At 44.2% G+C, this 14,228-nt stretch overlaps 1 protein-coding gene and 1 non-coding gene across 12 annotated transcripts in view; one reads left to right on the top strand and one right to left on the bottom strand.

Moving 5' to 3' along the window:
• Positions 1-9,097, bottom strand: part of LOC146197827 (mediator of RNA polymerase II transcription subunit 12-like protein) — a 148,252-nt gene extending 139,155 nt beyond the window's left edge. For all 11 annotated transcript variants that reach the window (XM_084593060.1, XM_084593062.1, XM_084593061.1 and 8 more), the window contains exons 1-7: positions 8,938-9,097; positions 8,537-8,599; positions 8,324-8,362; positions 8,098-8,205; positions 5,229-5,312; positions 3,808-3,967; positions 1,784-2,019 (exon numbers count right to left, since the gene is read on the bottom strand). In XM_084593060.1, the coding sequence (XP_084449186.1) occupies positions 1,784-2,019; positions 3,808-3,967; positions 5,229-5,312; positions 8,098-8,205; positions 8,324-8,362; positions 8,537-8,599; positions 8,938-9,033 (786 nt within the window). In that variant the 5' untranslated portion in view covers positions 9,034-9,097. The remainder of the gene's footprint in view (positions 1-1,783; positions 2,020-3,807; positions 3,968-5,228; positions 5,313-8,097; positions 8,206-8,323; positions 8,363-8,536; positions 8,600-8,937) is intronic.
• A 201-nt stretch (positions 9,098-9,298) lies between these two features.
• TRNAN-GUU (transfer RNA asparagine (anticodon GUU)) lies at positions 9,299-9,372 on the top strand. Its single transcript has one exon. It is a non-coding gene; the product is annotated as a tRNA-Asn (tRNA).
• The last annotated feature ends 4,856 nt before the right edge of the window (positions 9,373-14,228 follow it).

Below are 14,228 nucleotides of genomic sequence, written 5' to 3'. Positions count from 1 at the left end.
CATTGGACACCCGTTGCTGGGTGCTTGGTGGCTCGTATGCCCGATCATCCGCCACAGCTGAAAGGGGTATAGACACAAAATTTAGTCACATATTTTTTTTCTTGCTAATTATGCATAAGACATTACTAATATAAATCCCCCCAAGGTATTCGCCAGTGATAGCAAAGTAATTTTTAACTGAATTTTTTTCCCTTTTTGCTTCTGTTTCAGCAGTCAAGTGATGGTTGTGATGTCAAAGTTGAATATACAGTGGAATCTCATTGATACGATTCTTATGAAAAATGAATATTAAAACACATTATCTGCAAATTATATCGAAAACACGCTCCAAAGAAAGGTTGTGAATGAAGCATACTTGGCACGAAACGTACTTAATTTTCTTGTTGCACTCTGAATAACTTGTCATTCTGCACTGGGCTTTTTATTTCTTTGTATCCAGGAGCAAGCTTTTTCTGATACTTCTATAAACATGTCGCAGTTTCATCGCTTAGCTTTGCAATCACGACAAATCCGCGAAGAGCGTCTAAAACCTGTAAGCCAAGATCTCAAAAGATAAAGATGAAGAGATGTTATTGGTGCGCAGTATATTGTCAGTTTGTCAAGGTCAGCTGCTTAAGAATATTGAAAAAAAAGAAAGTAAATTCTCTACGACAAATGTGGGAGGATGTGCGGACTCATCACGAGAGCAAATAGAACTGAAACAATGGCCATGAGCGCTACCATTACTGCAGCTATTATCGGTCCACGCTAGTGCTTCTCCCCTGCCCCTTGGAAGAAAATTCAAGACTACACAAGTTTTTTTTTTATATATTTTCACAATATTATTATCCAAATCCCCATGAAAATGTGATCATACTAGCTGTACGAAAATGCATTGCCTCTATAGGGTGTCAGCCAGGAACGAAAGAAAAATTGTATCAAGAGAAATTGCATCAACACTTCACTGTAGGTTATATGAGGGATTGAAAAGCTGATATATGATCACTCCTTCATCATTTTGATTCCCTACAAGGCTAAACCTACCCTGCCTCAACAGCCACAATTATGAGTCAAGGAGGAGCGATTATACTGCTGTTTTTTCATCCTTAACTTAACCTATATAGAACTTTGGCATCCTAGCCATAGCTGCTGACATCATAGCAGCTGTTAAAACCGACATCGATACAGGTGAGAAAAAAAAATTTGAATATACCAGGAGTCCACTAAGAACCTGTAACCTGTAACTTTATTTGGACACTGAAACATATAGGTACCTGTACTTAATGAAATCCACAATGTAATGAGTTTTCAGCTGATAACATTCAGGTTTTACTACTTCCCAGAACCAATGGATACATATCAACTCAAAGAGAGCAGTGATTAAACAACACTCCATCTAGTTTGGACATGGGCAGAAAAACTAATACAAAAAGACAGACAACCAACAGTGCAGTAGAAAATCAAAATGATTGGTTTGGTTTATAGAGCTTAATGTCTCAAAGCGACATAGGTTATGAGAGACGTCGTAGTAGAAGGCTCTGGAAATTTAGACTCCCTGGGGTTCTTGTAACGTGCACTGACATCGCGCAGCACACGACCGCCTTGCTTTTCACCTCTGTCGAAAAGCGGCCGATCCCGCATCCTCAGGCACAGTAGTCGAGCGCCCTAACTACTGCGCCACCACGGCGGTTAAAAACGGAATGAGTTGGGCAGATTAAGTTAGGCAGTTACAGTTGGCACAAGGCAGGGGTAACTGTAGACCAGTGTGATGATGATGATAATGACGCCCTACAGGCAAACTTGCCTCATACAGGTGCGAGACCAGGTTGGTGCAGTAGTGCCACTGCTTGGCTATGGTGGTGTCGGGTGGAATGTTGGGTGCGGCAGTGGCTGCAGCAGCAGCAGTGGGACTAGGACTGGCCCCTCCACTTGGCGTGGTCCCTCCCCCTGGAGGAGGTGGGGGCGGCCCTGTTGGGTGGCTGTGTTCCACCAACTTGTGCAACAGCTCCCGCAGAAACTTGCACAGCGGCCCAGTCCACTCTGCAGCCAAGGAAGTGGTGCCACAGCCACACAAGTGAAAAAAAAATACAGGAGAAAAAGGCTTAAAAGGAAAAACATCCCCAGGAAGAACATGTGGCCCTCCACAGTGGCTCAGTGGTGTCCCCATATTTGACTGCTGAACCTAAGGAGGCTGTATTTCGATGGAGGTGAAACGCAAAATACCTGTGTACTGTGCGATGTCATTACGTGTTAAAAAGTGCCCTAGGTGGTCAAAAATTTCAAAGCCCTCCACTACAGTGTCCCTCATAGCCTGCCTATGCTGCTTTAGAACGTTAAACCCTATAAACCAAACAAAATATGAGTACACAATATCCGCACATGTGCATGTGCCAACAAAGCTTGCATGAAGTTGTTTTTCACATGGCAGCTAGCGAAGAATCAAAAAAGATGGCCTCATCTTTCACTAGTATGAAAGGGATCCAAAGCCCCAAGGCCACATCAGCTATGAGGGACACCACAGTGGAGAGATTTGGCAATTTCAACTACCTGGCATTATTTAGTGCACACTGACGTCACATAACACACGGGCGTCTTGCATTTCACCTCCATCGAAATGCAGCAGCCACCACAGCTGGGATCGGGCCAAGGTAACCTAACCATTACCTAACCATTGAGCAATTAAGGTGGGGCCACCTTTCACTAGTAAAATGCCTCACATTTCACATTTTCCGTCCCATTTTGCAAAATACCGATGTGTATACATTATTATTGAGGGAAATATAAGAAAATCTAAAACTCTTATGCGCAAGATATTCAGCATGACTGTAAAGCGTTTTTGTCTTGAAATTTTGAAAATGTCCACTTTTTTGCAGCAATGCCAGTCAGTAAGAGAGCAGGAAAAACTGGGAATAGCAATCAAAAATTCACATTTGAGATTAGGCGTCTACAACACACATAGGTAGTACTTACTTGTAACTGAACTTAAAACCAGGCCTTCAGTGCAACAGAGTAAGGACACCTGATACAGTACAAAAATAGAAACTGCTTATGCATAAACTGAGCTGAAGATACATAGGTACTTAGTTATAATTGAGCTTAAAACCAGGCTTTTAATGCGATAGAATAAGGACACCTAATATAGTCAACTGCTTATACTATGCCTCAACTAAATTCAGGAGACATCCATGATGCAGATTAAGTGGTGTCATGTGCGCTCTGAACTGAGTTAAGTGCCCAGAATATGCAACGCTTAAGACATGCAACTAAAAAAGAGACTCAGACTTGAACTAATAACTTGAAGCCTGCCTCCGTCCACTGCGTCCTTCCAGTTCTGAAGCTATGCCACTATAACACTTTAAAAAAAAACAATTTCTCATAGGCACTCCTACTGCATTCTATTGGCCTTTGACATTCAAATGTGTGAAGTCATGGCAGGGTTTCAGAATTGACCACAGAAATTGTGTACAGCATTGTAACCACATCCCTGCTGCTTTCAACACTCGAGTCATACACATCCAAACAGTTTAGGCATGTAGCCACTTGCACTGCTTATCTTTGAAACTTCGTGCTGTTTTATTTTTGTTTGTTCAGTTTTTGCGCTCCCACTTAAAGAGCAAAGCTGTCAAGCCGTTAAACATTTTGTGAATGCATACAAGTTAACTGAGCAGTCACAAGACATGCCAAATATTAGCAGTTTTGCAAATACTACTAGAACACTGGAATGTATTATGTCAGTTCAAGGACAAACTCATGTGACAAGGCTGACAAATGGCCTAGGCAATAGGTGCTAACATAAAGCACAGCAAGAAGTGGACAGTTAGGAAATACCTTGACAGGGGTCCGGCAGTTGCCGTTTCTTCATTTTGGCTTCAGAAATGGCAACTTGGTAGACCGAGGTCATCTTGATAAACCAGGCAGCTCGCAGCATAGGTACTGAGAATTCAAATAACGTTAAGAAGATCTCTTCCTTTTTGTTGAATATCGGAACCTGAATAGAGCAAAACAAACGAAACATGACTGCAATTCAGACAGTAGGGCCATGTCACACATGAAAACGGCACCATAAAATCATAAAGATTCACCAAGAGATTTTTACGCTAACTGCCGCAACAATGCGAATCACAAGAAGATACTTCACTCAAATAAGCCACTTGCTTATTCATGCTGAAATCTGGCGTACAGATTGCATATGACAGTCTACCTTTTCGAATACCAAATCTGGACAACATACCCACAATTGTTTTCTTAACATCACGAAACATTAAAATCATGAAAAACTTGAATTTCCTCACTGCTAAGTGCACTGCTGGAGGCTATGCAGGGAAGTTTCAAAAGCCCCCTTTAATTCCTGGCTACCTGCTCATGCTGCACTTTAGCTTCATTGCAATTTTCGTGCTCCGAAAACTGTTACGGGCGCCAGTACTCGCCAGATTTCAAGTCCACATCGCCTGCAGCATCAGCATCCCAAAAAAGGCGCCTTTCGCACAGCTGATACCAGTGGCACCATTAGATGCCTATCTATGGAATAATTACAGCCTTTTATTCGGGCAAGCACCACCCAAACTTGCTGAACTTTAGGACAATTTGTGCAAACAACTTTTTCCGTACTCGATAGTGTTAAAGCAGTTGGGAAAGCCTCTTCAAAAGAGCCTCTCACTCTCCCTCATGCCCCCTAGGGATCATAGCTCATAATTGTAGCTTCAAAGGTAAAAAAAATCATTCCGTGGATAGGGACCTGATGGAGCCCCTGGTAGGGGCTATGTGAAAGCTGGTTGTTTATGGTCGCCGATGTTGCAGACAATGCGGATTTCTAATGAATTCTGATCAAATCAATCAAATACCCTAAATTATCATCCAAACTTGGTACTGAAAAAGACAGATGGTCATACATCATTTAAGCCCAAAATCTCAGCACGAATAAGTGAACAGCTTAAAGAACAAAAATATTTTGTGGTTCAGACTTAACATTATAACAGTTAGTATATAAAAGGAGCAAACAACTTTCTAAACTTAAACATGGAAGCACATGTACTGAATTAAAACACAGCAATGTTTAGACCAAAAAACTCTAACAAAAGCAGTTGATTAAAAACATAATCCTACTATATCTCTCATCATTGCATCAAAGTAAACAAATGACAGGAATGAACAACCTAACAGCAGCATGTGCTATGAATTTTTGCTCTACCTGCTAATTAAACCATTACTCATGTATTGTCTAACCCAAGGAAAGGTTTCAAGACCCTTACCTTCTTTGCCAGGCTGGTGAGTGGTTTTGAGCCAGCAAGGTCACGAAACCAAGCCTCAATTGCATTTTTCGATCTTGCTGTAACCTGCAGATTCATTCAAAACTAGCCGGTCAGTTATACTGTCATGTAGTTTCAGTCAGCAAAAGATCGCCTGCCCCTTTAACATTAGAACAGTGGTACAATCCCATTTAAGACACGACTGACCTCGATACTTACATTAGAGTACTTATTTTAACTTCCAAATATCCAACATATTGTTACATGGTGGCATGACAAGCGATGGAACACGGCGACACAACAGAAACAGAACAACGTGATCACATGACGATGAAATATGCTTTAATGGCCAGCGGGCCTGGTGCGAGCGCTCCGCCCCGCGCCACTGCCCGCTTCGTCATCTTCGTAGCAATATAATAAAATCATTTGATTTCTGCATGTTCTATATTCCATCTACTCTCAGTGATTCCTCCTACACAATAAAAAAATTTGGGATATACTTGACCTGTGCCTTTAAAAGTATGACACAACAGGGTTATACCTGTCAGTGGGTGATCCCCGCCGAGTTTGATCTCCATCCAGTCATTGGGAAACGGTCAGTTTCCCAATGACTGGATGGAGATCAAACTCGGCGGGGATGACCCACTGTCACACTACATTTTTCAATGATCACTAAACTTGCTAGGTATTGAATCAATGAGATTCGCAAATGACAATTAGAATGCAGCCCCGCACTCACCACAAGGTGAAAAACAAGACAGAAACTTAAAAGAAACACAAAATCTTCTGGATTAAATTATATTCAGACTACATTAGACAGTTATTAACTAGTTTTTTGGGTGTCAAAATGACCACTCTGTAAACTATGTGCAGTGGTCAGATGTAAACAAACCGACTGTTTGTCTACATGTGGCAGTGTACCGTGCCGCAGCGTTTCGCTTATATTCGCCTTTGAGCACGCTTTGCGAGCCAGAGGTCAAGAAGAGCCCCACAAGAGCTTCTGATAATAGCAACTACAAGCACAGCAAAGACAACACCCTGCCAACTTGTGGCAGCATCACAAGGCGTAAAATTAATGCGGCAATTGCACGTCGTTAGCCTGTCATCATTCCGCAATTGCTTGCCTGTGGTGCCTGTGAGTTTGCCGAATGGTATATGAATACCCTTTTCTGGATGAACTTTCAATTAAAAATAACTCTCAGTACAACGGCCGCCTTGTTTTATCCTGCTTCGCTTAATATATTTACTGGATGTTGTTACCCGTGGCACTACCTGTCAGATGACACACTCACTACTCAATGTTAATTGAAATTTGCCGTGTGTCAGCGGTGCATATTGAAGACCCTCGAAAATTTCGATGGCCATTGACTGAAAGATCATTGAGATAGCCTGTATGTATTAATGTATACACACATACAGATGTATTAATGGGCCCCGTCTTGGCTCCGGATCCTCATTTATATGTCTAGCGTGATATGAAGGTTGTCACGTTTGTTCTGACAAAATGGATCAAAAAATTTTTCGCAACGTTACAGCCACTTAGTCCACTACAAACATGATAGTGCAGGCTAGAGGAATCATTTGGCTTGCTAAACGCATGCATTCACTGTCAGGTTATAGCAAAATGAACAGAGTTCAAGCAGTGTAATCCGAGTCGGTTAGCCCTGAAGTGATGACCTTCAAATCGTATTAGCCTGTACATGCGCTTTAAGTTGAGGACAACCCGGAGGGCTATGGAACGAAAAATGGTAGGGGTAACATTAAGAGATAGGAAGCGTGCAGAGTGGGTCAGAGAAATAACTCAGGTTACCGACATTCTAGTGGAAATTAAGAAGAAGAAATGGGCATGGGCAGGACATGTAGTGCGAAGAGAGGATAACCGATGGTCGCTTAGCTAACAAACTGGATTCCAGGGGAAGGAAAGTGTAGCCGGGGGCGGCAGAAAGTTAGGTGGGCGGATGAGGTTAAGAAGTTCACAGGGGTCAAGTGGATGCAGCTAGCACAGAACAGGGTTAAGTGGAGAAATATGGAAGAGGCCTTCGCCCTGCAGTGGGTATAGTCAGGCTGATGATGATGATGCTGAATCCGAGTCGGTTAGCCCTGAAGTGATGACCTTCAAATCGTATTAGCCTGTACATGTGCTTTGCTACTCAGTTGATCACTAATCCCTTAAATTGTGCCCCTGTTATCTTACACATACTCATTAGCACGTAGACATAAGCTACCACATTCTGTGAAAGACCATGTGACAGATATAAAGCTCCACTTTAACCAAACCATATGAAAGTGCTTGTGCGGCCTATGAGACGTATCATATGACTCGGTATCAAAGGTTCCCAGAGGGCTCCCCAATTCCGTCTCTTTGAATACATCTGCATGCTCTTTGGAGTCCATCACTGAAGGGGGGCAGGGCTGCTGTTGCAGAGCAACGGTCAGCACAAGCGGCACCAGCTACCACCGCCGACGACAATGAAATGCAACCAAACTGAGCCCCCACCTCATGCTAAGGCTCGGGAATTTTTCTGGCTCGCTCAAGGAACACCATTCAGTAGCACTTCAGTTGACAAATTAGCCATCGCCTTCACTGTGAAAACTTCATTCTGGTTGATCTCACCCACCCATCGAGCTGCCCGAGATGGAAACTCCTGCAATGTCAGCAATATCATGTAGTCCTGTCGCCCACACAACACTTTCCTTAAGCATACTACCGATTTTTCGCTGATAAAGCAAACGCTGATGGCAAATTTTCTGGGGAATGGGGCCTTTAACACTACCATGTTAAAACACCGGAATTATAAAGCTAATTCTTCTTAGCATACTTTGCTGCTCTTGTCAACAATGACACCTTCATCATTGTGCTTCTGAGACTCACCGGCCAAAAGTGCTCTTTCGTGTTGATCTGCTGTCGCTTCCGACCAGAATCTTGAATAGTATTAAGCTCCTGCTTCTTTGAAAGGATGGCACTGAAGAAGGCTCCGAACTGAAACAGAATAACAAAACTCAAACAGTTCAACCACCACACTGCAGAAAACGAAAGGATTCAGGCAGGCGCTCTCATGCAGTGCATCAATTGAGGTTTTCTGAAACAAGCGGCTTACCTTCGCTGACGTAATGTTGGCATTTCTGGCGGAACCATACTGAAAAGATTCGTTGAATTAATGGTTATAAACCAGGCTACTCACTTTTGAAGCGGAAACAGATTACACTTTTCTGCGAATAAAGTGCTGTTACGTCAACTGCTACTAGACACCCGGTGGATGCATTCACGAGTGTTTCCAGAAAACATACAAATGATTCATAACATTACTTACCTCGTCGCTGATTTGAGGATTTGTGATGAACCCCTGCTTAACGTTGATAGCGGTTAACTCATCCTGCAAAAACAAGCGACAGGAGTGAGGTGAATGAGCTGCTTTCACCGACTTGCGATGTTCTGCGACATACAAACCTCTCAAGATCAAGTACGCACAGACAAAATATACAGGAAAAAAACACGCGAGCAGGACGGCAAGTAAATATATTTCTTGTATGCTGTCTCGCCAGCTATTTGCCATAATTACTTGTTTCTTGTTTTGGCGCTAAAGAACTTTCAAGTACAACGTTGAGCAAGTAGTCTGAGGAGCAAGTGACCGGAGTTGAAAACTAGGCGCGGCAGACAAAACGCCATTATTTTTTTAGAGAATGAGAGATGCGACAATCAATATGGTCTTACCTCTTTCTGTTTTGGATCTTGTGGGTATACGTCTGGAGGTCCCAATCGTGGTTTTTTCAAGTGTCTTTTCTCAAACAGCCACGAAGTCGCGGCCATTATTGTTTAGTTCTCCCATTCGCCGCCGCTAGTTTCGAAAATGCGCCGACAGGTGTCTGTTGCCAATAGTGTCATCAATCGGCAAAAACAATGCAAGTCGCTCGATGAACGTGTTGCTGACTTATATTTCTCTAAAATGTTTTTTGCGAAACAGTAGTTTAGCATGTACTAAGCCAACAATTCCAAATCCACCAATATGTTTCGATCACAGTGAAGATATTCGAGCTAAGTACTTTACAACTATATTTCACACAATTTCATGTCTGCCTTTGTGGCGCAATCGGCTAGCGCGTTCGGCTGTTAACCGAAAGGTTGGAGGTTCGAGCCCTCCCAGAGGCGTTTTTTTTTTTTTTTCCTTTTTAATTTATTTGACATGAATGGATGCGCGCATGCTACTTGGTCCATCGATGTGACGATGCAAAGGAGGTAGACAAGTCCGCTGGACATGGCTGGAAAGCTGAAAATGGCGCAAAAAAATTGCAGAAGCGCTTTTATCATTATGCGATAACAATGCGCGCTAGCATAGAACGTACCTACTGCCAGGAAAGCACAAATATTGAAATTTTAAGTCAGCCAACTAGGCAGGGCTGAGAGGCGGCCCTTCCAACTCCGATCTGGAGGCCCAGCGGGCCCTAGTCCAGCGAGGAACTGCAACCCCCCAGTTCGTTTTTTCTTCCTCTCTTTTGGCCCCGTTCTCTACAGCATGGTGTCGGTGTAGTCGGCATCATGAGCAAAAGGCCACTGGCATGCCGGCAAGACTTCATGGCAGGTGCACTGAATGCTTATATGTATACGTGAAATTTGAGCTCCAAGGATTTGACGGTTTAGCTATAAGAGAAGCCTTCTGTATAATTGCGCAACAAGTTTTACCTGCCTGGTGGCCAGAATGTTGATGCCACAGTAGAACACCACAAGAAGTGACTTTGTAAAATCAACTGATATTTGCTAATAGCTAGAGTGCCACCTGCTACAGTTAGCAGATTGACTCAGCAAAAAAGAGACTATGGATGACTCATAAAATAAGATATGATTAGGATGACTCAGCAGAGCCCCACAAAGATAATATTCCTTTAATGAGACTAGCTCTAGATCTATCATCTCACTTAAGCATGAGCAGTCATAATAATAAGCTAGCATAAAGGCCACCGAACAAGTCATTACGAATTTACATTACGAAGTCATTACGAAGCATTACAAGTCATTACGAAGCAGCCATTGTAACCGGGAATCGATTCCACATCGTTAGTATAACATAATGTGGTAGCTTAGCTTAGCTTGGTGGTGCTGACGAGTATGTGTAATACAGGTGCAAGTTAAGGTATTAACAATTAAGCAAGCAGCAAAGTGTCTGTATGCAAATGAGGATTCGCAATGAGGGCCGCAAGCAGGAGCCATTAATGCTGTCACAGACAGTCGTTAAGGCGAAGCTTAAGCCTCTCGTAATATTTTTATTGCGATAGCAATACTACGCCAAGTTTCGGCCCGTCACGTAGTCTCAGGAAGGGCCACGTTTGACCTTGAACAGCCGTGAAGAAGATGAAGAAAGCTCGGTCACCCACAGCTATATATATATATATATATATATATATATATATATATATATATTCGGTTCAGCAGCATTGAACGCTTCTCATCTACATGTGGGCTGGTAGCTTACACTCTCGCGTCGTGTCCCCAATAATGCAGCACTTTACATATGGTGCGACAGGGAAATAATATGCAGGCAAAAGCAGCTTCCGCCGTTGCTATCACAATTCAACTAGGGTTAACCAGAGTTAAACCACAACTAATTTTTTTGGCCGCCTGTTTTGCAAATGTGTCCTCATCTACATTCATAGCAAGGCGAATGCTCTCTGTGTAATCAGAAACTTGAGAAGAGCGCTCCATGGCGTGAAACACTCTCCAAAGTTGTCGATTACTCTGCTTGGAGGACAGGCGCTCACACCATGAAGCCCAACGTTGCCTTGCTAGACGCTTTTCATACCGCCTCGCACGCGCGGTAGCCCGGTGAAGAGCGGGGATAGCCGATGGGTCATCGGGGTTACGAGCAGCATAATGATCTGCCTGGCGACGCAGAGCCCAAAGATTCAGGAGGTGGATGTCCGGGTTTTTCCCCACTATGATTCCACCTCAACTTCTCCACCTTGCTTACCGGTTACCGAACCCCCCGATGAGATTACTTCTGACCTAACCATGGCAGAGCTGCTGGCCTCCATTGAACGCCTCAAATCTAACTCTGCTCCCGGCCACGACGGCATACCTAACTCCTTATTCCGCAACTTGGAAGGGACTGCTTTGCAGGCCCTGCTTGATGCATTCAATGACGTGTGGCATTCTGGTGTCATGCCGGACGAGTGGAAGCATTCTATTGTTGTTCCAATACCGAAGTCAGGTCATCCTCCAGTTTCTCTCTCGGCCCTTCGTCCAATTTCCCTGACGCCAACAATCTGCAAGCTGTACGAAAACATTCTCGCCACTCGCTTATCGTGGTGGTTGGAATCCCATGATTGTTATCCAGAATCCCAAATTGGCTTCCGCCCGCAAATAGGAACGGAGGACGGTCTTGCTACTTTGGCTGCTGACGTGCTTCACCACTCTCCGCACAGTCATCTTGTAAGAACTGTGATCGCTACAGATATAACAAAGGCATATGATAACATCCTTCACTCAGCCATTCTTGCCTCCCTACAAACTCTTGGTCTTCCTCACAGGTTTCTCCTCGCCATTCACGCCTTTCTAACAAATAGAACATTCAGTGTGCGTGTCCATGGAAAGCCCTTTGGTCACTTCCCCTCAAACAGAGGAGTGCCCCAGGGCTCCGTTCTCGCCCCTACTTTATTTAATGTGGCCTTCATTCCACTTATACGAGCCCTAGAGGCCATCCCTTCTATACGGGTGCTTGCGTATGCCGATGATATAACCTTATGGTGCTGTCACCCAGATACGTCTGTCCATCAGGCGGCCCTCCAGCATGCGCTGGATATATTGACATTTCGCCTCCCTCCTTTGGGCCTAACTCTTTCGCATACAAAATCCTGTTTCATTCGGATTGGAAATAAAGCTGGCTTACGCTCCCAATATAAATTTTATGATAGATAATACCCCAATTCCTCAGGTACAAACCGTTCGCATTCTTGGTCTTCTTCTACATTCCTCTGGGACTGGCATACCGTGGCTGACAGCCATCCGTAAGACCGCTCACGCTACTTTAGGTCTCATTCGTCGCATAGCTATGCACTCTGGCGGCGCGCGTGCTCACACGGCCCGCCAGCTTGTTCGCTCTGTCCTCCAGCCACGTATAATATACCAGGCACAGTTTCAACGTCTCACCCGCAGACAGTGGGACTCCCTTGAGGCCATCAATCGTGAGGCTATGCGTGCAATAACGTACCTCCCCCGCCTAACACCCATACCAGTACTTCAGGAGTATGCCCAGCTAAATACGCTCACTGAACTCGTTGATCAGCAGACGGCAAACAGAGCTCGCAAAAAGTCTTTACAACTACATCATTTAAATACACTACCTCCATGGTCGTACTGCCAACTCACGGACAATCGCCCCACTGCTTCCCCGTCGGTATCATCCGCACATCTGCCTGAAGGGTGCATATTATATACCGATGCATCACATACTGCAGAGCGAGGAGTTACTGCCGTGTATAGTCCCTCTCATCCGCATCTCAACACTCACGTGACATATACTGCGGATACGTGCACCCCTCTGGCACTGGAACTCCAAGCAATTTACAATGCTATACATTCCCTCCCACCAGTTCCTACATTCAATGCAGTTCATCTTTACACAGACTCTCTCACTGCCCTTAAACAGCTTAAGGCCGTTCGACGCACATTCCAAATAACACAGTCCATACATTTGCTATGCTCAAAGTACCCATGTCCTATTCGCATACACTGGATTCGCGGCCATGCTCGCGATCCCCATAACATACAAGCAGATGCTATGACACATATAAACACATCAGACGATCCACCACCTTCCCCTCTTCCCCCAGATCCGTTCCTGTCCCACGTTTCCGATTCGCAAGTTTTGCGCCACCGAACACGCGCTCTCATTCCTCCGTGTTCGCACCCTCTCCCCCGTAGTCTTACTCGGCAGGAGGAGGTGACAGTGCGCCGGATCCGGGCAGGGGCGGCTCTGACCCCATCTGTTCGACATCGATGGCGGGAAAAAGACCTACCAGTGACTGACAGGTGCCCTCACTGTGACACTCCACCTGACGTCTGCGATGTGCGCCACTTGTTGTGGACGTGTCCATCAACAACGCACATCAGGCAACGGATAATCATGAAGGTGGGCCTGCGGTGGAATCGCGATAGTGATTATGACAAATGGACAATGGACAATCGCTATACTGCCAACCTTCTCGAATTCATAAGCACAACTGGACTGCACTCCTTCTTTTAACTTTCTATCTCCTGCATCCCATTCCCCCTTTCTCAACGTATGCCTTGTGGCAAACTCTTCGAAAAAAAAAAAAAAAGAAAAAAAAAAAACTAATTTTTTTCCTCTCAATATGGGGCTTGAAATGCTAATGCATATTAATAACTGTGCAGTATTAGTGTGCAGATCCTGGCATCCATGCTGGACGTGCTAATAGCTTTTGCAACAACACACACGTCCGGTTTGAATGAAATGTGAGCCGAGCAAATACGAACAATTATAGCTCAATATTTTACCTCTGTACCTCCAGCTATAGAGCGCAAAATTAGCAAGATCTGTATATTGCTTTGTTAAGGGGCAAGCAAAGTATATATTCATAAACTAGTTTGCAAATGTGTTGCTAAGCAACAGAAAAATGCAGCATATATTATGTGTTCGCCTTTCAGTTCTGCTTCATTGCACTGTTATCCACACACGTCCAGGACGCTCGAGCAGCAGCTCAAACACTTGCACTATTTTACAAGTGGCCTAGGTCTCGAAGCGCACCATTATATCATGCATAGACTCCTCATGGCTAATAAAAACTGTATATTATCACAAATGTACAACTGCGCTCATTGCTCATGCACTCTAGACAGATTTTTGGATGTAGTACACGTGGACGTCAGCTGCAGCATAGCTCTAGCAACTCCTGCATATGTTAGGAGGTTAATAGTGGGCTGTAGGTGGCTGTGGACGAAGGTTCAGAAAAGGATGAAATATCAATGCTGTGCAACTTTTTATCTGCTAGAGA

The sequence above is a fragment of the Amblyomma maculatum genome, chromosome 2, assembly GCF_055883805.1.
Source record: "Amblyomma maculatum isolate TAMU_Amacu chromosome 2, ASM5588380v1, whole genome shotgun sequence".
In the NCBI taxonomy this organism is placed as follows: Eukaryota; Metazoa; Arthropoda; class Arachnida; order Ixodida; family Ixodidae; genus Amblyomma; species Amblyomma maculatum.
This window is presented reverse-complemented; position numbering and strand designations above follow the sequence as displayed.